The sequence below is a fragment of the Ambystoma mexicanum genome, chromosome 4q (genome assembly GCF_040938575.1).
Source record: "Ambystoma mexicanum isolate Mex_15411 chromosome 4q, UKY_AmexF1_1, whole genome shotgun sequence".
NCBI lineage: Eukaryota > Metazoa > Chordata > Amphibia > Caudata > Ambystomatidae > Ambystoma > Ambystoma mexicanum.
In genome coordinates, this window is record NC_090928.1 from 1,114,558,118 (window position 1) to 1,114,581,471 (window position 23,354).

The window sequence follows — 23,354 nt, forward strand, 5'->3', positions numbered from 1 at the left end:
AACAAATACCTTGTTAACTTTAAATGCTTCCAATCAGAAACATTGAAGAAGATGTGTGCGGAGAGAGGTGTTTCCTCTCAAGGCACGAAATTGGAAATGATTCAAAGAATCGTGGCGTGGCAAGAAGTGCAGCTTGACGCTATAACTTCTGAGGACAGTGCAGAAGGTGGTGGGGCTGCTCTCACTGGTAGAACCGACGGTTCTGCCGCTGCACTGATCCATCGCGACCACGAGGACAGGGAGGATGTGATGTCTAATGTTTCCTCTGCCAGTGTTGATGGGGAGGCTATGCTTGAATTCAAGAAGCAAGAGCTGCGGTTTAGGCAGCAGGAGCTTGAATTCAGCATAGCCAAACTAAAAATCGAACAGGCAGAAAAACAAAAAGACAGGGATCACCAGTTGGAACTGGCCAAGCTTCAGTTTGCAAATCGGTCCAAGGGTCCTGGACATGGGTCTGGGGCTTCCTCTCATCCACGGTTTCCGAAAGATCTGCTCAGTGTGTATGAGGAAAGGAATGACATTATGGACTAGCTGAATGCGTTTGAGTATGCATGCGAAGTTCAACAAGTTGACAATGCTGATAAGATTGCATGGTTACTCAGCAGACTGCCCCATTCTGGCTGTAGTGCCATTATGGAAATGTCGAAGGCTGAGCGAGCTGATTTTGCAATGTTAAAGCAAACTCTCATTTTAAAGTTTGGGAAGACTCCGGCCCAATATTTGAAACGTTTCAGAGAGTATAAGAAAAAGGAAGGTGGTACTTGGGTATCTTATGTCACTGAATCCTTGAAAAACTTAACTGGCTGGGTCGAAGGTTATAAGGTTTCTACCTTCGAAGGCATGATAAATCTTGTCATGCTGGAACACATTTTTGCTTCTTCTTCCCCGGAGCTTAAGCAGCATTTGGCCGATTCGAAGGAGATAGATCCTAAGAAGCTGGCCATTGCAGCAGACTTATGGGTGTCACATCGAGTGTCCCATAAGGACAAAACTCATCCTGGTAAGCAGGAGGAAGGGAAAAAGTCCAAAGATATGGAGGGTGGAGAATCTGCTAAATCTTCTTCCCATAAGGGCCACAAAAAGAAAAATAAGGGTAGGACACAAGAGAACTCACAGGGTAGTGGAGGTCAGCCTTCGAAACAAAACTCTGGTTACAATAAGCCTCCCTATGTAAACAGACCCAATGGATCTTGTTTTGCTTGTGGATCAACTGACCACGTGAAGGGGGATCCCCGTTGTAAGGTTAGACCTTTGGGGGTCCACTCCGCTAATCTGGCCTTCTCCTCCTACGAGGAAGAAGAGATTACAGGAGCATCATTCTCCTCAGACTCATTTCCCAGCGGGATAGAGGCTGAGGTAGTTTTAGTGTCCCTGGGTTCCTGGGAGCCTAAAGTCGCAGAGGCTTATGCTAGGATTCCGGATAATACCAAGCACTACTTTAAAGACAGTGTGCTGATCAATGGAGTAGATACTCCAGCTCTTAGGGATAGTGGGTGCAGTCGCACTGTAGTGGATTCTACCTTGGTAGACTCAGAGGAAGTTGCCAGAGCTACTCTGATGCCCACTAAGTTGGCTGACGGCCCCCTCCGTATGTTTCCCGTAATACCTGTAAATCTTACTTTAAATGGTACAGCAGTCAGGATTCCAGTGAGCATTCAGAGAAACGTCCCGGGAAAGGTCTTGTTAGGTAATGATCTCAGAGCTTTAGGGCTCGTAGGAGACACTGCCGAAAGACCCTACACACGGTCTCAAGCACAGGCAGCATTGGCCAAGTCCAATACGCCGCCCCAGCCGAAGGGGAAACCCAAGGCGAAAGGAGTCGACAAGTCAAGACGAGGGAAAGAGAATATTCCCCCGAGATCGCCTACCACTGCGGTGGAGGAAGTTGGTCAATCGCCCGGGCCTGACGAGGAGGTGGCGATGCCTGAAGTATTTGACCCCAACGATCATCCTGAACTAAAAGACTTGTTAGTTGAAGGAGGTCCTGATAGGGACGAATTCAGTAAAGGCCAACGTGAGTGCCCATCTCTGGAAGGCCTAAGGAGACAGGCCTGCTCCCAGCTTGAGGGTGAACCTCCTGGGAAGCATAGGATTTATTGGGAAGGTGGACTCCTGTATAGTGAGCCCACAGAGTCTACAGAAGGAGACCATAGGAGGTTGGTGGTTCCCCTTGCTGTTAGGCCCTTCCTCCTGCAGTTGGCGCATGAAGTTCCCCTTGCTGGTCACCTTGGTATGAAGAGGACCAAGCAAAGGTTATCCATGCACTTCTACTGGCCCAAGATGGGGGTGCAAGTAGAAATTCACTGCAGGAGTTGTGCCTCCTGCCAATTGTCTGGTAAGGTTGGCGCGACAATCCAAGCTCCGTTGGTACCGCTCCCAGTTGTGGGGGTACCATTTGAAAGGGTAGGGATCGACATCGTTGGTCCCCTTGACCCGCAAACATCCTCGGGCAATAGGTTTATACTGGTGCTGGTCAACCATGCAACCAGGTATCCTGAGGCCATCCCATTGAAAACTGTAACTGCCAAGTCAGTTGCAGAAGCTTTACTCGGCATATTTACTAGGGTTGGCTTCCCTAAAGAAGTTGTGTCGGATCATGGCAGCAACTTTATGTCGAAGTATAGGCAGGCTATGTGGAAAGAATGTGGGGTCACCTACAGGTTCTCTTCTGCATACCACCCCCAGACCAATGGTCTGGGGGGGCGTTTCGACAGGACGTTAAAGAGCGTGATTGGGGCTCTGGAGGAGCCTCAGAGAAGAAAATGGGATCTTCTTGTTTCATGCTTACTGTTTGCCTACCGAGAGGTACCACAGGAGGGTGTTGGCTTCAGCCCCTTCGAACTTCTGTTCGGTCATCCCGTATGGGGACCCGTAGCCATCGTCAAGGAGGGATGGGAGATGCTCACTCCCCCTGTTACTACCAACGTAGTTGATTATGTGCTAGGGCTCAGAAAACGGATGGTACTTCTTATGGGCTTGGCTAGTGATAAATTGAAGGCAGGGCAAGCGCTGGTGAAAAACTGGTACGACCAGAAAGCTCCCCTCATCAACTTTACACTTGGTCAGCAAGTCCTGATCATGAATCTCCTAAGGCCCCGAGCTTTACAGGACAAATGGTCAGGCCCTTACCCAGTGGTGGAGCCCCTGGGTGAGGTTAACTATTCAGTGGACCTTGGAAGGCCTGAACAGGCTCCAAAAGTGTTTCACGTGAATAGGCTGAAGGCTTTCGACCCAAGCGTCGAAATCGCAGCACTGCTACTGGCTTCAGATGTTGAGGAAGAGGAGTCTGAACCTCTCCCCGACCTGTTCCAAAGCAGTCCTTCAGATAGCTCTTTTGAGGGTGTCCGAGTGGCCCCTCACCAAAATGGACAAGGCTCAGTGGTTTACCGCGGACATGAAGTAGGTGGAGGGAGGAGACAGCCTCTACCCAGTAAGGTACAAGCAGTACAAGACTGGCCTACCCCCACTACGCAAACCCAAGTGAGAGCCTTCTTAGGACTCACGGGGTATTACCGCAATTTTGTGGCAGACTATGGCACCATAGCTGCCCCTCTGACTGCCCTCACAACTCCGAAGAAACCCAAGAAGGTAACTTGGACCGACGAGTGTGAGAAGGCCTTCAATGGCTTAAAAGACTCCTTGTGCCAGGCCCCTGTCCTCAGGGCCCCTGATTATCAAAGACCTTTTATCGTGCAGACGGACGCCTCTGACACTGGGATAGGAGCTGTACTATCACAAGTAGATGAGAAGGGTAAGGAACACCCTATCGGTTTTATTAGTCGCCAGCTTAAGGACAGAGAGCTCAGATGGTCCACGGTAGAGAAAGAATGTTTCTCTGTTGTGTGGGCCCTAAGGAAGCTGAGGCCCTACTTCTATGGGACCCACTTCACTGTGCAAACTGACCATAAGCCGTTAAAGTGGCTAATGAACATGAAGGGGGAGAATCCAAAGTTGCTTAGGTGGTCCATAAGTCTCCAAGGCTTCGACTTCACTGTTGAGCATAGGCCAGGTGTCCAACATAGCAATGCTGATGGGTTGTCCAGAATGTTTAACCGACCTGAACAAGAGACTCATCCAGGGGTGGATTAGTTCCCCCTGTCCATAGTCTGGGAGGGGCGAGTGTTAGGAAAGATTTCGTAATTGTAGGTAATTTTCCTTCCATGTGGCAACCCCTAAACTTTTTGCTGTTGTTTTTCACCTTGTTCTTGACTTTGCCAGAGAAGTGCAGCCTTCTGCCGCACTCCTCTGGGCTTTCGCTCCTTTTCTTATGGGGAAACTGACATGCCCTTAAGACAGTCAGTACCGGGGAACGCTGTTTCCCATAGTTTCTTTTATCATGTTGCGGCTTTAGTGCAACATGACACAAGAGGGCACTGTAAGCTAAGTTACAGCTCTCTTGGGTCTCTAGCCTTCTACAAGCCCTAGATACTCGTTTAGGATTGTATTTGATCGGTGCAAGTCATTCAGGGATTGGAATGGTGGCAGCGATCGTTTTGTGTATTTTGAGCTCCTTTTGGCGTTCTGAGCGTGTTTTTCGCGCTGAACCCAAAATGGAGGCCTGGCTCCCAAAATGGCCAGACCACGAGGCTCCTTTGTCCTGTCCACTGACCGTCTTGCTCCCTTCACCTTCCCCAGGTCGAGCGACCCGGGGCCTTCCTTATTTGGGCATGTACTTTCCCGCGAAACACGTATGCTTTCGCGGGCTTCTACATGTCTTTTGTGTGCCTCCAGGGTGTGGGCTGGGATGTCTGGTCCCAATACACATCCTGGGTGCCAGAGAGTCTAGGGTGGTGTGAATGCCTGGGACCACCGTGGTCCGTGATTGGTCCACGAATGGTGTGTGTGTTGATGAGCGGATCTCCCATTGGCTCCCCTCCGTTTTGGCACGAAGGGAACCGTGGATAAGAGGGGGCTGGAAACACCACTACCATGTCGATCTCCTGAGTTCTCACGAACAAAGGAATACAGGAGCCAAGTATCCTGCAACCAAGAGGCTGGACCGAGGAATCGCTGGTGACCCGCTGAAGGACTCCTCCTTTGCACTGCTGTCGTCCTGTGAAACCCTTTCCTCCTTTGATCGAACCAGAAGGCCTGTACTGGTGCTTCGACCTTTGGAATAGCAGGAACAGCTATTCTCGGCGACTTCATCATCTCCTGCCAGTAAGCCTTCGGAAGCGTCTCTGGGCCATCCAGTTGACTGACCAGCTTACACGGGAGTCCTGCTCTGTAACCGCCGCCAGGTTGTGTTGTATTTCGAGTCCTTGTCACTCTCACACGCTTAGTACACTTGGCATTCCCAAGTCTGAAGTGAGCAGTGTACATTTGGCTCAGATACACACGGCCGTTCCGTTGCCCTGCTGTGGTGACAAAACTGTGCAGGTTTCTTCAATTGGGACGTCTTTTTTCTCTACACGACGACGAGGCATTCCCGGCTCTTCTGAACCTGCCAGCTGCTGAAACTAACGTGGAGAAGCCTGGGTCTGCTTGCATCGGGGACCGGTGAGTAGTATAGCTAGGATCTGGTCGCCCTCCTGCAGTAGCCCATTGCTTTTCTTCGCTGTGTAAAAACAGCACCCTTTTGTCCGTACTCGCGCTCTGCTTCTGCTCACTGTGGAGGCTGCGCTTGAGTCGCGGAACCTGTTCTTCTTCTGTTGTGCACTAACCCGAACTGCCTGACTTCCTCCGAAGAGCTTCTCCTTTTGCCCGTTGGCACCAGCGTGTGCAGGTACTTTGAGCACAAGGCTCCACTCTTCGCAGGGCTCGGACTTCCATCTAGTTAGGTGCCCCTGAAGGCGAACTGAGTCTAAAGCATTATCGCACTGCCTGTTTTCTTTCCCTTTCAGGTGGACTACACATTTCGTGCATATAACGCTTGCGACTGTCGTATTTGTATATATATTGTGTTGATATGGTATGTGTTGGCTTAATATTGTGATATTGTGATTTTCTCGCTACGGTCATTATTTTAAAGGCCTTAAAATAAATGTGTATATATTTTTAATATAACAACTGTTTGGAGTAGTTTGTAAGCGCTCTCGCTTTGTGTGCTCATTGCGGGCTTTCAGTCACCCTCACCCCTCTTGAGACCTAGTCTTGACCGCCGCGATCGCTACCTTGATTGGTCTGGCTCGTCCAGAGGTTACCCTGTTCCAAGTAATTAGGTTGGCCTTCTGAACTTCTGCGCCACCAGGACAGAGTTCAGAAATCCGTCTTAACAAATTGGTGTACAGCGGTGGGATACGGCTGAAGGTATCCAGTGTTGCGCACGAACTAAGGCATTTCAGGTTATTCCAACCAGGACACGTAGAGAATTGTTGTAGTATAACTTTAAAAAGGCCATAATCCTATCTAACAGTATGGAAACAAATACCTTGTTAACTTTAAATGCTTCCAAATCAGAAACAATGAAGAAGATGTGTGCGGAGAGAGGTGTTTCCTCTCAAGGCACGAAATTGGAAATGATTCAAAGAATCGTGGCGTGGCAAGAAGTGCAGCTTGACGCTATAACTTCTGAGGACAGTGCAGAAGGTGGTGGGGCTGCTCTCACTGGTAGAACCGACGGTTCTGCCGCTGCACTGATCCATCGCGACCACGAGGACAGGGAGGATGTGATGTCTAATGTTTCCTCTGCCAGTGTTGATGGGGAGGCTATGCTTGAATTCAAGAAGCAAGAGCTGCGGTTTAGGCAGCAGGAGCTTGAATTCAGCATAGCCAAACTAAAAATCGAACAGGCAGAAAAACAAAAAGACAGGGATCACCAGTTGGAACTGGCCAAGCTTCAGTTTGCAAATGGGTCCAAGGGTCCTGGACATGGGTCTGGGGCTTCCTCTCATCCACGGTTTCCGAAAGATCTGCTCAGTGTGTATGAGGAAAGGAATGACATTATGGACTGGCTGAATGCGTTTGAGTATGCATGCGAAGTTCAACAAGTTGACAATGCTGATAAGATTGCATGGTTACTCAGCAGACTGCCCCATTCTGGCTGTAGTGCCATTATGGAAATGTCGAAGGCTGAGCGAGCTGATTTCGCAATGTTAAAGCAAACTCTCATTTTAAAGTTTGGGAAGACTCCGGCCCAATATTTGAAACGTTTCAGAGAGTATAAGAAAAAGGAAGGTGGTACTTGGGTATCTTATGTCACTGAATCCTTGAAAAACTTAACTGGCTGGGTCGAAGGATATAAGGTTTCTACTTTCGAAGGCATGATAAATCTTGTCATGCTGGAACACATTTTTGCTTCTTCTTCCCCGGAGCTTAAGCAGCATTTGGCCGATTCGAAGGAGATAGATCCTAAGAAGCTGGCCATTGCAGCAGACTTATGGGTGTCACATCGAGTGTCCCATAAGGACAAAACTCATCCTGGTAAGCAGGAGGAAGGGAAAAAGTCCAAAGATATGGAGGGTGGAGAATCTGCTAAATCTTCTTCCCATAAGGGCCACAAAAAGAAAAATAAGGGTAGGACACAAGAGAACTCACAGGGTAGTGGAGGTCAGCCTTCGAAACAAAACTCTGGTTACAATAAGCCTCCCTATGTAAACAGACCCAATGGATCTTGTTTTGCTTGTGGAGCAACTGACCACGTGAAGGGGGATCCCCGTTGTAAGGTTAGACCTTTGGGGGTCCACTCCGCTAATCTGGCCTTCTCCTCCTATGAGGAAGAAGAGATTACAGGAGCATCCTTCTCCTCAGACTCATTTCCCAGCGGGATAGAGGCTGAGGTAGTTTTAGTGTCCCTGGGTTCCTGGGAGCCTAAAGTCGCAGAGGCTTATGCTAGGATTCCGGATAATACCAAGCACTACTTTAAAGACAGTGTGCTGATCAATGGAGTAGATACTCCAGCTCTTAGGGATAGTGGGTGCAGTCGCACTGTAGTGGATTCTACCTTGGTAGACTCAGAGGAAGTTGCCAGAGCTACTCTGATGCCCACTAAGTTGGCTGACGGTCCCCTCCGTATGTTTCCCGTAATACCTGTAAATCTTACTTTAAATGGTACAGCAGTCAGGATTCCAGTGAGCATTCAGAGAAACGTCCCGGGAAAGGTCTTGTTAGGTAATGATCTCAGAGCTTTAGGGCTCGTAGGAGACACTGCCGAAAGACCCTACACACGGTCTCAAGCACGGGCAGCATTGGCCAAGTCCAATACGCCGCCCCAGCCGAAGGGGAAACCCAAGGCGAAAGGAGTCGACAAGTCAAGACGAGGGAAAGAGAATATTCCCCCGAGCTCGCCTACCACTGCGGTGGAGGAAGTTGGTCAATCGCCCGGGCCTGACGAGGAGGTGGCGATGCCTGAAGTATTTGACCCCAACGATCATCCTGAACTAAAAGACTTGTTAGTTGAAGGAGGTCCTGATAGGGACGAATTCAGTAAAGGCCAACGTGAGTGCCCATCTCTGGAAGGCCTAAGGAGACAGGCCTGCTCCCAGCTTGAGGGTGAACCTCCTGGGAAGCATAGGATTTATTGGGAAGATGGACTCCTGTATAGTGAGCCCACAGAGTCTACAGAAGGAGACCATAGGAGGTTGGTGGTTCCCCTTGCTGTTAGGCCCTTCCTCCTGCAGTTGGCGCATGAAGTTCCCCTTGCTGGTCACCTTGGTATGAAGAGGACCAAGCAAAGGTTATCCATGCACTTCTACTGGCCCAAGATGGGGGTGCAAGTAACATTCACTGCAGGAGTTGTGCCTCCTGCCAATTGTCTGGTAAGGTTGGCGCGACAATCCAAGCTCCGTTGGTACCGCTCCCAGTTGTGGGGGTACCATTTGAAAGGGTAGGGATCGACATCGTTGGTCCCCTTGACCCGCAAACATCCTCGGGCAATAGGTTTATCCTGGTGCTGGTCGACCATGCAACCAGGTATCCTGAGGCCATCCCATTGAAAACTGTAACTGCCAAGTCAGTTGCAGAAGCTTTACTCGGCATATTTACTAGGGTTGGCTTCCCTAAAGAAGTTGTATCGGATCATGGCAGCAACTTTATGTCGAAGTATAGGCAGGCTATGTGGAAAGAATGTGGGGTCACCTACAGGTTCTCTTCTGCATACCACCCCCAGACCAATGGTCTGGGGGGGCGTTTCGACAGGACGTTAAAGAGCGTGATTGGGGCTCTGGAGGAGCCTCAGAGAAGAAAATGGGATTTTCTTGTTTCATGCTTACTGTTTGCCTACCGAGAGGTACCACAGGAGGGTGTTGGCTTCAGCCCCTTCGAATTTCTGTTCGGTCATCCCGTATGGGGACCCGTAGCCATCGTCAAGGAGGGATGGGAGATGCTCACTCCCCCTGTTACTACCAACGTAGTTGATTATGTGCTAGGGCTCAGAAAACGGATGGTACTTCTTATGGGCTTGGCTAGTGATAAATTGAAGGCAGGGCAAGCGCTGTTGAAAAACTGGTACGACCAGAAAGCTCCCCTCATCAACTTTACACTTGGTCAGCAAGTCCTGATCATGAATCTCCTAAGGCCCCGAGCTTTACAGGACAAATGGTCAGGCCCTTACCCAGTGGTGGAGCCCCTGGGTGAGGTTAACTATTCAGTGGACCTTGGAAGGCCTGAACAGGCTCCAAAAGTGTTTCACGTGAATAGGCTGAAGGCTTTCGACCCAAGCGTCGAAATCGCAGCACTGCTACTGGCTTCAGATGTTGAGGAAGAGGAGTCTGAACCTCTCCCCGACCTGTTCCAAAGCAGTCCTTCAGATAGCTCTGTTGAGGGTGTCCGAGTGGCCCCTCACCAAAATGGACAAGGCTCAGTGGTTTACCTTGGACATGAAGTAGGTGGAGGGAGGAGACAGCCTCTACCCAGTAAGGTACAAGCAGTACAAGACTGGCCTACCCCCACTACGCAAACCCAAGTGAGAGCCTTCTTAGGACTCACGGGGTATTACCGCAATTTTGTGGCAGACTATGGCACCATAGCTGCCCCTCTGACTGCCCTCACAACTCCGAAGAAACCCAAGAAGGTAACTTGGACCGACGAGTGTGAGAAGGCCTTCAATGGCTTAAAAGACTCCTTGTGCCAGGCCCCTGTCCTCAGGGCCCCTGATTATCAAAGACCTTTTATCGTGCAGACGGACACCTCTGACACTGGGATAGGAGCTGTACTATCACAAGTAGATGAGAAGGGTAAGGAACACCCTATCGGTTTTATTAGTCGCCAGCTTAAGGACAGAGAGCTCAGATGGTCCACGGTAGAGAAAGAATGTTTCTCTGTTGTGTGGGCCCTAAGGAAGCTGAGGCCCTACTTCTATGGGAACCACTTCACTGTGCAAACTGACCATAAGCCGTTAAAGTGGCTAATGAACATGAAGGGGGAGAATCCAAAGTTGCTTAGGTGGTCCATAAGTCTCCAAGGCTTCGACTTCACTGTTGAGCATAGGCCAGGTGTCCAACATAGCAATGCTGATGGGTTGTCCAGAATGTTTAACCGACCTGAACAAGAGACTCATCCAGGGGTGGATTAGTTCCCCCTGTCCATAGTCTGGGAGGGGCGAGTGTTAGGAAAGATTTCGTAATTGTAGGTAATTTTCCTTCCATGTGGCAACCCCTAAACTTTTTGCTGTTGTTTTTCACCTTGTTCTTGACTTTGCCAGAGAAGTGCAGCCTTCTGCCGCACTCCTCTGGGCTTTCGCTCCTTTTCTTATGGGGAAACTGACATGCCCTTAAGACAGTCAGTACCAGGGAACGCTGTTTCCCGTAGTTTCTTTTATCATGTTGCGGCTTTAGTGCAACATGACACAAGAGGGCACTGTAAGCTAAGTTACAGCTCTCTTGGGTCTCTAGCCTTCTACAGGCCCTAGATACTCGTTTAGGATTGTATTTGATCGGTGCAAGTCATTCAGGGATTGGAATGGTGGCAGCGATCGTTTTGTGTATTTTGAGCTCCTTTTGGCGTTCTGAGCGTGTTTTTCGCGCTGAACCCAAAATGGTGGCCTGGCTCCCAAAATGGCCAGACCACGAGGCTCCTTTGTCCTGTCCACTGACCGTCTTGCTCCCTTCACCTTCCCCAGGTCGAGCGACCCGGGGCCTTCCTTATTTGGGCATGTACTTTCCCGCGAAACACGGATGCTTTCGCGGGCTTCTACATGTCTTTTGTGTGCCTCCAGGGTGTGGGCTGGGATGTCTGGTCCCAATACACATCCTGGGTGCCATGAGTCTAGGGTGGTGTGAATGCCTGGGACCACCGTGGTCCGTGATTGGTCCACGAATGGTGTGTGTGTTGATGAGCGGATCTCCCATTGGCTCCCCTCCGTTTTGGCGCGAAGGGAACCGTGGATAAGAGGGGGCTGGAAACACCACTACCATGTCGATCTCCTGAGTTCTCACGAACAAAGGAATACAGGAGCCAAGTATCCTGCAACCAAGAGGCTGGACCGAGGAATCGCTGGTGACCCGCTGAAGGACTCCTCCTTTGCACTGCTGTCGTCCTGTGAAATCCTTTCCTCCTTTGATCGAACCAGAAGGCCTGTACTGGTGCTTCGACCTTTGGAATAGCAGGAACAGCTATTCTCGGCGACTTCATCATCTCCTGCCAGTAAGCCTTCGGAAGCGTCTCTGGGCCATCCAGTTGACTGACCAGCTTACACGGGAGTCCTGCTCTGTAACCGCTGCCAGGTTGTGTTGTATTTCGAGTCCTTGTCACTCTCACACGCTTAGTACACTTGGCGTTCCCAAGTCTGAAGTGAGTAGTGTACATTTGGCTCAGATACACACGGCCGCTCCGTTGCCCTGCTGTGGTGACAAAACTGTGCAGGTTTCTTCGATTGGGACGTCTTTTTTCTCTACACGACGACGAGGCATTCCCGGCTCTTCTGAACCTGCCAGCTGCTGAAACTAACGTGGAGAAGCCTGGGTCTGCTTGCATCGGGGACCGGTGAGTAGTATAGCTAGGATCTGGTCGCCCTCCTGCAGTAGCCCATTGCTTTTCCCCGCTGTGTAAAAACAGCACCCTTTTGTCCGTACTCGCGCTCTGCTTCTGCTCACTGTGGAGGCTGCGCTTGAGTCGCGGAACCTTTTCTTCTTCTGTTGTGCACTAACCCGAACTGCCTGACTTCCTCCGAAGAGCTTCTCCTTTTGCCCGTTGGCACCAGCGTGTGCAGGTACTTTGAGCACAAGGCTCCACTCTTCGCAGGGCTCGGACTTCCATCTAGTTAGGTGCCCCTGAAGGCGAACTGAGTCTAAAGCATTATCGCACTGCCTGTTTTCTTTCCCTTTCAGGTGGACTACACATTTCGTGCATATAACGCTTGCGACTGTCGTATTTGTATATATATTGTGTTGATATGGTATGTGTTGGCTTAATATTGTGATATTGTGATTTTCTCGCTACGGTCATTATTTTAAAGGCCTTAAAATAAATGTGTATATATTTTTGATATAACAACTGTTTGGAGTAGTTTGTAAGTGCTCTTGCTTTGTGTGCTCATTGCGGGCTTTCAGTCACCCTCACCCCTCTTGAGACCTAGTCTTGACCGCCGCGATCTCTACCTTGATTGGTCTGGCTCGTCCAGAGGTTACCCTGTTCCAAGTAATTAGGTTGGCCTTCTGAACTTCTGCGCCACCAGGACAGAGTTCAGAAATCCGTCTTAACAAATTGGTGTACAGCGGTGGGATACGACTGAAGGTATCCAGTGTTGCGCACGAACTAAGGCATTTCAGGTTATTCCAACCAGGACACGTAGTGAATTGTTGTAGTATAACTTTAAAAAGGCCATAGTCCTATCTAACAGTATGGAAACAAATACCTTGTTAACTTTAAATGCTTCCAAATCAGAAACATTGAAGAAGATGTGTGCGGAGAGAGGTGTTTCCTCTCAAGGCACGAAATTGGAAATGATTCAAAGAATCGTGGCGTGGCAAGAAGTGCAGCTTGACGCTATAACTTCTGAGGACAGTGCAGAAGGTGGTGGGGCTGCCCTCACTGGTAGAACCGACGGTTCTGCCGCTGCACTGATCCATCGCGACCACGAGGACAGGGAGGATGTGATGTCTAATGTTTCCTCTGCCAGTGTTGATGGGGAGGCTATGCTTGAATTCAAGAAGCAAGAGCTGCGGTTTAGGCAGCAGGAGCTTGAATTCAGCATAGCCAAACTAAAAATCGAACAGGCAGAAAAACAAAAAGACAGGGATCACCAGTTGGAACTGGCCAAGCTTCAGTTTGCAAATGGGTCCAAGGGTCCTGGACATGGGTCTGGGGCTTCCTCTCATCCACGGTTTCCGAAAGATCTGCTCAGTGTGTATGAGGAAAGGAATGACATTATGGACTGGCTGAATGCGTTTGAGTATGCATGCGAAGTTCAACAAGTTGACAATGCTGATAAGATTGCATGGTTACTCAGCAGGCTGCCCCATTCTGGCTGTAGTGCCATTATGGAAATGTCGAAGGCTGAGCGAGCTGATTTCGCAATGTTAAAGCAAACTCTCATTTTAAAGTTTGGGAAGACTCCGGCCAAATATTTGAAACGTTTCAGAGAGAATTAGAACACTTACAGAGCTCGTTAGAATAGAACAGCGAGCGTGTCGCACCAAAACCTAAACCCCTGCCATGCGCAGCCCCTTCGCCCATCTTGATGGGATTGTGAAGGTTAGCAAGCACCACACTTGGACAACATTTTGAATGTTAGCATGTTAAACATCATATAACCCACTAACCAAAAAAAAAGGCTCAACATTTCGGCAGACTTATCTCACTCAAAAATCTCATACAACCATCTCTCGCACAACAACCCACACACACTCCACAACACTGCAACACCACATAAACCGCACCAACAGCACACGAGGACTGACATCGATACGATACTCGCACCAAAGCTCAGCACCCGGTGTATACCGAGTTGAAGCTGCCAACAGAACACCACTCCTCTCACTATCCTACTCCCTCTTCACCTTACTAACCCATCCCACCTTCTCGCTTGCAGATCCGCCAGAGCACCTGGGGACCAACTCTGTTGGTGACGGTGTGCGGTACAAATACCTTTACCATTTAACATATCCCAATGCTTGAACCACAAGGCTGTCAGGAATATACTGCAATGCTGATCTCTAATAAGGGTAAAACCAGGTATGTAGTTGTTCTGGCAGCTTTGCAAAATGCCTGTTTTGGGTTGATTAATCTATGTATAAAGTAGCACTGCCCTCTAATACACAGGCAATTTCCCAGAGAAAAAGGCTTGCATTTGTGCTAATTTGCATACCCATAATGCCTTTCTGATGAGGCTCAGAACTGGAGGTGAACTTTCAGCAATGGCTACTAGGTGGCATTTTGGCTTGTGTCACTTAGCTCAAATAGGCTATCCTCCTTTCACTACCTAAAAACAAAATACAACCTTGAAGACGCTGGCTAAATAGCTAAATTAGGCTTCCTGCCAATTCTTTGCCTCTGAGCATGGTTTCCTCAACCGCCCTGGCCATCTGAATGGTCTTGTCCAACTGCAGTTATTTCTCTAATATGAATTTGTCCTGTATTTTCCTGCAATTGGTATGCACTGCGAGCATATTGCATATAATTTTTTCAGTTTTGTCCCCAAATTCGCACAGCACAGCCATCTACCGCATTCTAGTGACATAGCCATTTTCTCTTTTCTGTTGTAAAACCTTATCCTGTGTAACACAGTATTTTCCTTGTTCGAGAACCCCTTGACAGTCCTCCTGATGGCCTCTTATAGACATCATTGCCATCATCCTCAAGAAGTTCAGGCTTCAAACCTGTGAACATTTTTTGACCTTCGACCCTCATGGTGTTGAGCAGCATGGCCCTCTTCCTGCCCAGGGAATAGCCTGTACCCCCTAATGCATTCAGGTATGTGGCAAACAGAGGCTTCCACTGAGGCCATGGAATTGCATGCCTATCTAGCAACTGCAGGAAAGCAGGGGGTGTTGTTGCTCGTTTCATCGTAAAAGCGGTGAGTTCGCTCCTTGGTCCTCGATGCCAAATATGTTTTGGTTTTACACATGACTGTAACAATAGTGCAAGCCGCCCGGCTGACGGAGGAAGTCAAACCAGACTCTCCAGTATCTAATCTATGACTCTGAAACCTGCCACCACCTGTGGCTCCGGATCTACAACTACAAAGACACTTGACTCCATGTCACGGATACCCAACCAATCTGCTCACTGAAGCAACCATCCCAACACTTTTTGCCTTGAAAATGGCCCATGAGGGTCGAAACACATCTCGACTATCGCAATAAAATTAGGTTCCACAAACACAACCATTACTTGTCTCATTCTATTAGAGATTGCACTCTCAGACCAATCTTGATGCCCAGCGCATGTGCCTAGGGTTTCACATCCAAATTGTCATAACCCAAGGACAACAGGACATTGTCTCAAGCAAACCCATGCGCACGCTGCAGGGCAACCAGAAACTCATCTGAACAAGTGCAGTGTCCCAACAATTCTAACGCCTCAACTTGCCCTTTTCACATGACTATACACAAGGGTGAAGGTAACTTGTTTATTCACCTTTAACTTGCTCCCACTAGTTACACAGGACAGTTTCTTCACTGCCCTAATTTTTAATTATTGTCTATGCTCTGTCGGCCGACTGATTGCATGTGCTGTGGCCTATTTTACCAGGAGGAACACTGGGGTGCTGCCGCTTGCTGCACAGCCCGCACTTTGACTCTCTTGGCGCACTCCGTCACGCCCTGTCAAGTCTTGCGAGAATACAGCCAGAACCGCATCTTGAAAGACACTGTCCCTACACTTCTTGTGTAAAATGTTGCACAAAAGAACAAGAAGTAAAAGTGAAATGTGATGAGAAGAAATAATTGGAGACACACAACAGGACACACACTAGATACAATCTTCGCAAAAACACACCTAATCACAACAGCACCGCCGATCCAAATACTATGGAATGACCATCTCATTCCCCCATTTGTGATCCAAATACCATGAACCCCATCTGAAAAGCTGCCAAAATACCTGCCAATCTGGAAAGGAAACTGAAAAACCATCAAGAACAGTAACTTAGAAGAACAACCAGAAATCACGAAGCCAACGGCCATATCATTGGATGCGACAGACATATGGAGGGAAAAGCAAACTTGCTCCAGAAATGGATTGCAAAAAGAATAGATGCCATCTGCCCATAGAAACACCTCATGCCTTCAAGAAAGAAAGCACTGGGTAGATGGTTCACTCCCACCTAAAAGCAATGAAAATAACTAACCGCGAACTGGAACATGATTGGAGGATGCACTACGACCAGGGCAAAAGAGTCAAATACTGACTACAAATTCGATCATACAAATCTGATATTCTCAAAGCAAAAAAAGAAGCAGTATGATGACCGGATGAGAAAAGCCCCCAACACCCAAAGAGAGTCATTCAACATTGTAAATGAGATGAGAAACCCACTCGGATGCAGCAACTCACCAATGCCCTCCCAAATCTTTGCGACAATCTCGCAGATCACTTCAAAAACAAAATCACCAACATACACTGAGTCATACAAAGCAGACCAATCAACCAAACAGTGCACCTGCTACCACCAACCCCTGGACAACAAAACAAAATGTGCTCCTTCCAACAGATGTCAAGAGAAAAACTACTAAGCCTGATTAAAAAGAATAACAAGGCATTTTGCCTAATGGACCCCTGCTCTCCAGAGATCTATAAATCTATCCTCGCACAGGACACAACATCAGAATGCTACCTAAACCTTGAAGGTAAGTCCCTTTTTTCATTCACACTCAAGAGTAAAGACTACCCTCTAGGGAAATAGGCCAGGAGAAAGCATTGCAAGGATAACAAAGGTTTAATTGTACAGAAATCAAAATATCAGCAAACGGCTCTGCTGCTCAAGAGGGCTCTGGTTAATCTGAGGACAGGCAGAATCTTAAAAAGCCATGTGGCATCATCATATACAGAAAGACCTGGTGCTACTGATTGGTAGAACCATATAGATGGGCCTGCTCCATAAGGGATGCAAGGCTACAATTGGTTAATTATGTTGCTGTCGATCAGTTGGTGTCATCTCAGTCTTGGGTGAAGGTCAGGCTACTCGTATAGTACAAAGTAACATCTAAACTAACACACTAAGCTCCCTATTCCATCACTGTGGCATGCACCTGGGTGGCGCGGAAAATGGTGCAAGGGAAGGGAGAATAAAATACAGTCAGGCTGAGCCACACATTCAGGGCTTCATTGTTACCGCACTGAAGGTCTCCACCCTGGGTTTGATCTTTAATTTATCCCTCCCTGTACCTCGTGTTACAAAGGCTGTATTTTGTGCTGGAAGAAATACGGTCGCGCATGCTTGGATCTTTTATGAACACTTGATTTGTGTTACGACAGGAGGGTTGCTTATTGTGGAATGTAGAGGTGTGGGGGTCAGGACACCCAGTTTAGGGCTCGCTGGGTGGGGGTTAGAGGCCTTTTGGCAGTTTAGTGGAGATGGATGGACATGCTGTGGCGCCCTGGGTTGTCTCACGCTCTTGCTCTTGCAGGTACATTCCTCTGAAAGATACTAAATGTTTGCAACAGTGAAGGGACAAGGGGGAAGTGAACATCTGGAGAACGGGCTGCGCGGATTCCTAGTGGACTGGGTTCATGGAGTTTGGTGGGTGCAGTGCAATCATACAAGCCTGTGCTTTTCCGCCTACTACAAAATGGAGTTTCATTCTATGTGTTTCTATTGCTGCGCATCTACTGTTGGTGCTATAACTATATGTATGCTATATTGTGTTTGATGGTGCGGTTTTCTCCCCCCTTGTACACTACATCACTTCATATGGGCTTTGCCTCACCTGAAAGCACCTAGGGGGGTGGGATATACTAATTTCCATCCCAACATTCCCCTCTTTCGTTACTTCTAACTTTGTTACTTCTACAGTAACAAATTGTCCTCCCCCATATTTACGCTCATTTGCACGCCTTTCTGCTTCGTCCCATTCTGGTGTTCCCTTAATTAGCATCCAGGCTCTGCACATGTGTCGTAAACGTTCCCCTCGTTGTGTATACTGTTCAAGTGTACATGTCATATAGATGCACACTCTCCCGCCCGCCAAATCCACCTATATATCTTTATACTTTTCGGGATCAGGGGGAGGCACAATAGTTGTGTGGTACATGTTATCAACTATATCATCAATGGGTATTGGGACCATGTGGTGCACGGGCAGTCAGTTTGCATTTCTACCTCATTTGTATCACAAGGTATTTTAGTATTACCAATAGTAACCATCATCATTGCGCTATTAAGTACTGCTTTGGCACAACACTGCAGACCCAATTGGCACATGCAGAAAATCACTAAGAGGAACACGATGATGGGCACCAGCATTTTCAACGCTATTCCAAGCCATGATGGCACCCAGCTGAAGGCCATAGTCAACTAGTCTTCTTGAACTCCAGCTTTTTTTTTTATCTTCACCCCTAATTCATGCACTGCTGCAATGACGTATGACAATGTCCCGTTCTCAGCATCTTCAAAGGGTGTGCGTTGCAACATGAACCCCTGATCATTTTGCAAACACCTCCTTCCATGGCTGTCAGGAGATCCAGTATGTAGCGGTTCTGCATTGTCATTAGTCTTAGGGCTCTTAGTTCCACTCTTATGACATTGAACCCCTGTTAAGTTTGATTAGCCAACTGGATTAGCTTCCACAGCACGATATGGAGCCATTTTGCATCAGTCCTTGTCTGGATGCTGGTTACTAGAGATGCAAAAAACATTCTCTGCTGAATTACAGAGCTTATATTCATCGGGTATCTGTGCAAGCAGGTCACATGAGGATTGAGATAGATAACTTGATGATCTCTTCTTTTTTCGCAGCTGGTCATAATGCTCTTTCTCGGGGAGGATGCGAAGGTCTGGGGGTGGCATTGTGTGCTGCACTTCTATTTTCGGGGGCTCTGTGGGCTCTCCATCAGGCAAAGGTCCTCCTTCAGGTGCTCTTCTGGTACCACCAACAAGGCTGAGTGCAGCGTTGCTAGCCAACAATAGCCCCTCCAAGAAGGCGGGAGGGGCAAGTAAGCTTGCTGGCTGCAGACCCAGTAATAATCCATCATTGCTGCAGTGCCTTTCCAAAGGTCTGGTATATAGTTTGGTTACACCATTGTTTGATCCCACTGAAACAGTTCCTTCGATGTAAAACATAGTTCATAGTTTTCTTTCACTGGTTTCTCACTTGCTACGATCCATGTTAGCTTTCTGATATGCTCTGTCCATATTTGTGCACATGCTTGTTCTACAAGAGTTAATGTTTTTTCTGGGTATCCTACAAGTCCTTCTGCTTAACACGAAGTGTTGTGTCTTGCCATTTTTTATTTGGCGTGTGACAGCCCATCATAGCTCTCAACTCACACACTTTTGGCGGGTGTCACCCGCCTTGTAAACTAGATGACTCACCCGCCAAGCCTCCTGCACGCCCATTCGTTTCAAGGGGCCTCTCACCAGCCAAAAATAAAATAGCATACATGCCAACATTCAGACACAGCTGGGAGGGAGATTTCCACAGGGAAATCGGGAGACAAACATTTCCCCATAGGAATGCATCGAGGCTACAGGTATATCAGGCGGGAGACAGTGAAAAATAGCAATATTTTTCGCTGAAAAATCGGGAGTCTCCCACCTAAATCGGGAGGGTTGGCATGTATGAAAGTGTTTTCACCCGCCTTTAGGACACAAATGGTTGAAAGCTATGGCCCATTGATTCCAATAGGCATGGAGGGAGCTTGGCGGGTGAGAGAGCTGCCTAAGTGGCGGTAACACCAGCCAAAAGCGTGCGCGTTGAGAGGTATGTATCTATGTTGGCACTTATCACCTCAATTTGGACGAGATGCCATGGTGAGAGGCTTGGTATGCTGGCAAGATGCCTAGATGGACCCACCCTTGACAAAGTTTTTGGAACTCGTTTTGGAAAAATTATTATCTATTCAAATATGATGAGGGAGGGAGTGGTTGCTTTGGGAAATTGGTAAACGTATATAATAAACTGTAAACTAAATTAAAAATACAAAAATAATATCCACACTTTTCTTTTTAAGTTCTCCTTTTGTTGAAAATGTACAGGTTAACACTTTCTAAGATGGCTACGAAAGGACCGCCGGAGGACCAGTTTCCATCAGTCTAGAAAGGATCTAATCACATGCCTTCCCTTCTTACACCTTACACGTGCCTTCACTGGAATGCTTGTCCAAAGGCCGAGCAGACTAATGTAGTCGAGTGCCGGAGTGCGATCGACCATGCACACCGAAAGCCCCGTTTTAGGTTCTGAGATCGTTTGGTAGGGTCTAGAGCTGTGTTTGGCGGGCACTGCACGCTGCGTTGTGTGTGTGCTGCTGCAGGCGGGTGCTCAGGCTGCTGATCCAGTGCACCGTTCTTCTCCTACACCATGGCCGATTCCTCTGCTGATAAGCTGTACCGGGCCGAATACGCAAAGAGCGGCCGCGCATCCTGCAAGAAATGCGGCGACAATATCGCCAAGGAGTCCCTGCGTGTGGCCATCATGGTGCAGGTACTGCTGGGAGTTGGATTAAAGAGCAACACGGGCCATCTACGTGTCTGCGTGGGGTGACAGAGGGGGAGCATGGGGGTAATCCGATGGAAGTTATGATGTAGGGGACACAAAGTTTACGGGGCGCGGATTTGAAGAGGGAATACGAGGGTAGTTCTGGGGTGCAGATCCCTGGGGTCGGTTTGGAGGGGGACATTTACAGCATGGTGAGGTGAACTATCTGAAAACCTAAGTAATGCATCACGAGCGTTGTGCAAAGCTCCTCCAACCGTCACCCAGGGGACCCTCGCTTCAACGCTCCATCGTCCTGCTGCATTCCACATTGGAGCTCCACCCTGCGCTTGCGATGCCCGCTCAGTATGAACAATGTATCTGAGCGTGAACTGCGGGCTCCTTCAGCGGGCATGCATCTGGAGGATGGAGCATGGGTGTATGGCATTTGCAGGAGGGGGTTTTACATGAATCAGATTTAACTTGTGTCATCTGTGATGGGTGGTTCTAGGGTAGGGGTACACTACTTGTTTCGCTGGGGGGGGGGGGCGAATGTATCACACAGGTCCCATACAGTGGGCCGCACTATCCATGGTAATGAGCGCGAGTGATAAGGGCATTGATTGGTGTATGGATTTGAGTGGAAAAAAAATAGGTTTTACGAAGGATTTTTTTATTTATCCATTTTTTTACTATAACACATGCTACGTTGCCTTTTCATGCCATACCCACTTTGATTTATTTGTATTAGGCGACTGAAATCCTGTTTTAAATAGAAGTAAAACTGCACATATCGTAATGCAAAAAAAATCAAATAGACCACTGAGGCTTCCCACACTTGCCATGCCAGACTTAGTGACTGACTTTATGCCAGGCAACATTTCATCAGTGATCTCATGTGACTTGGAGGGCCGTAAATAATGCCCGAAGGGCTGCACTGGGCTTGCGGGTTACATGTGCACCCCTGGTCTAGGGGGTCATCTGCAGGCTTAGGTGCAACGTCTGTGGGAAAGGCCATGTTTGGGAGTTAGATAAGAGAGGCATGTGGGGGCATATGCAGGAATACTCGAACAAAGTGTACATGGTGATATATAGATAGCAGCTTACTTTATTTTATTTTTTAGATGAAGCGCAAACAGTGTGCTAGGTGGCTGTTTTTTGTTTTCTAATTGATCGCTTGTATACATGATACTTCAGAACCCTGTACATTTCATATGAAAATCAATAATATTATTAAAAAGACTTAAAACAGTTCACATAAAAATACAGATTTAAGCTTGACACGAAGATTAGTGTTTAATGAATGTTGATGATGGAGGCAGTTATTTTGAAAAGCTCACATCTTTGTTGTTCCCCTTTAAGAATATGTATTGCCCCTTTTAAGAGTGTGTCATGATAGGATGTCAATAAAAGGAGCCTCATAACGGCGGCAGACACTATGAACGGCACGGCCCTCTGTATCTTATTTCGTAGGGCCCGCAGGCCTACGCTGTATGATCACGGCCCCGATCAGCAATTGTAACCTGGGTGCCTTCAGGCCGCTGTCCTGCTGTGTGATCATAGCTGCTAGTCTGGGAGCCCCCGGCAGCTGGTGTCTTGCCATGTGACCACGGCTATCTGGGTGATCCCTGCAACTGTTTGGGCCTTGTGACCTCGGCACTGCTTGTACATGCTGGGTGCCCCCAGAACTGATTGTGCTGGCCTGTGTGACCACAGGACTAGCCCACAACAACCACCACCACACTTGAAAAAGAAGTGGGACGGATCTTGGTCATTCCGAGGCGAGGGACCTGAAGCCACTATCTGTGTATACAGCAGGTGATCTTAAGCGAAATCCGGTCAGAGAGTGGAAGCCAGTGGATCTACTTCAATACCAGTGTCCTATGGCTGAGTAACATGGCCCTCGCTGTCAAAACAGCACTGACATGAAGCTCTTGCTTTAGGTTAGTGATGGAAATGTTGATCATGAACGACGTGTCTTAAGCTGATTAAAGTTTTGAACAAGAAAACATTGGGTTGAAAAAAGGAATAGCTTACCAGAGGAAGATGTGCAGATGTTACTAGCTTCTAGATAAGTACATGCGCTATCAAGTGAAAGTCAAAGTAGGAAGACTAGGGACTTGGGCGAGGGGGAAATAGGAGGAGGGACTCATTCATTGGCCAGGTCAACCAAAGGCTTGATGGGTATATTAGGAAGCGGGTTAGTAAGAAGCATTTTTGCTTTATTGGATTTGGTGTCCATCCAACTGGGATTCCCTAGAGGTAGCAATTTACCACAAGGATATCTTACACTCTTTGAAACAAAACTGGATGTGTCCTAATTGCAGCTGCCAGAGAGCGCAAAACCCTCCGAACATTTCACTCAGTAGCTGTTTGAAAGGACAAGAACACTTTTGAGCTATCAGAAGCAGTGTTAGGACAGTTTTTCTAAAGTCCACACAAGGGGCTTTATAAAAACTTTACCTTGGACAATACAGTAAACTACAACTCTTAGTATTGACATACACTTTAGTATCGTGGACAGAGCAGCCAGGCTCATCTTGGGAGGGAGAGAGGGCTGTAGTTTGGTACAAATAACTTGTAACAAAACATATGGCCCAAAGAAACACTGATACTGATGTATTGTAAACATAATGGCGTATTTTATAAAAATATAGGCAAAGAGAATTCTTTTAAAGGAAGGTACTATAAGACATGAACGCAATTATAAAAACAAACACTATACTTATGGTATGCAAACCAAAATATAAACCTAATTTGAATAGCAGTATGCAGTTCAAGGTGAGTAAAATCTAGTGATACACATTTAGAATGGCAGCAAGTTATTCATGGGGAGTAAAACCACATTAGTAGACATTTAGAATGACAGTACGCAATTCAAGGTAAACAGACCCTCTTGGTAATAAA

At 47.8% G+C, this 23,354-nt stretch overlaps 1 protein-coding gene across 1 annotated transcript in view; it reads left to right on the plus strand.

The window, feature by feature from the left end:
- The first annotated feature begins 20,127 nt into the window (after positions 1-20,127).
- PARP1 (poly(ADP-ribose) polymerase 1) overlaps positions 20,128-23,354 on the plus strand; it is a 921,075-nt gene continuing 917,848 nt past the window's right edge. The window contains exon 1 of the mRNA XM_069608683.1: positions 20,128-20,456. Within this exon, the coding sequence (XP_069464784.1) occupies positions 20,334-20,456 (123 nt within the window). The 5' untranslated portion in view covers positions 20,128-20,333. The remainder of the gene's footprint in view (positions 20,457-23,354) is intronic.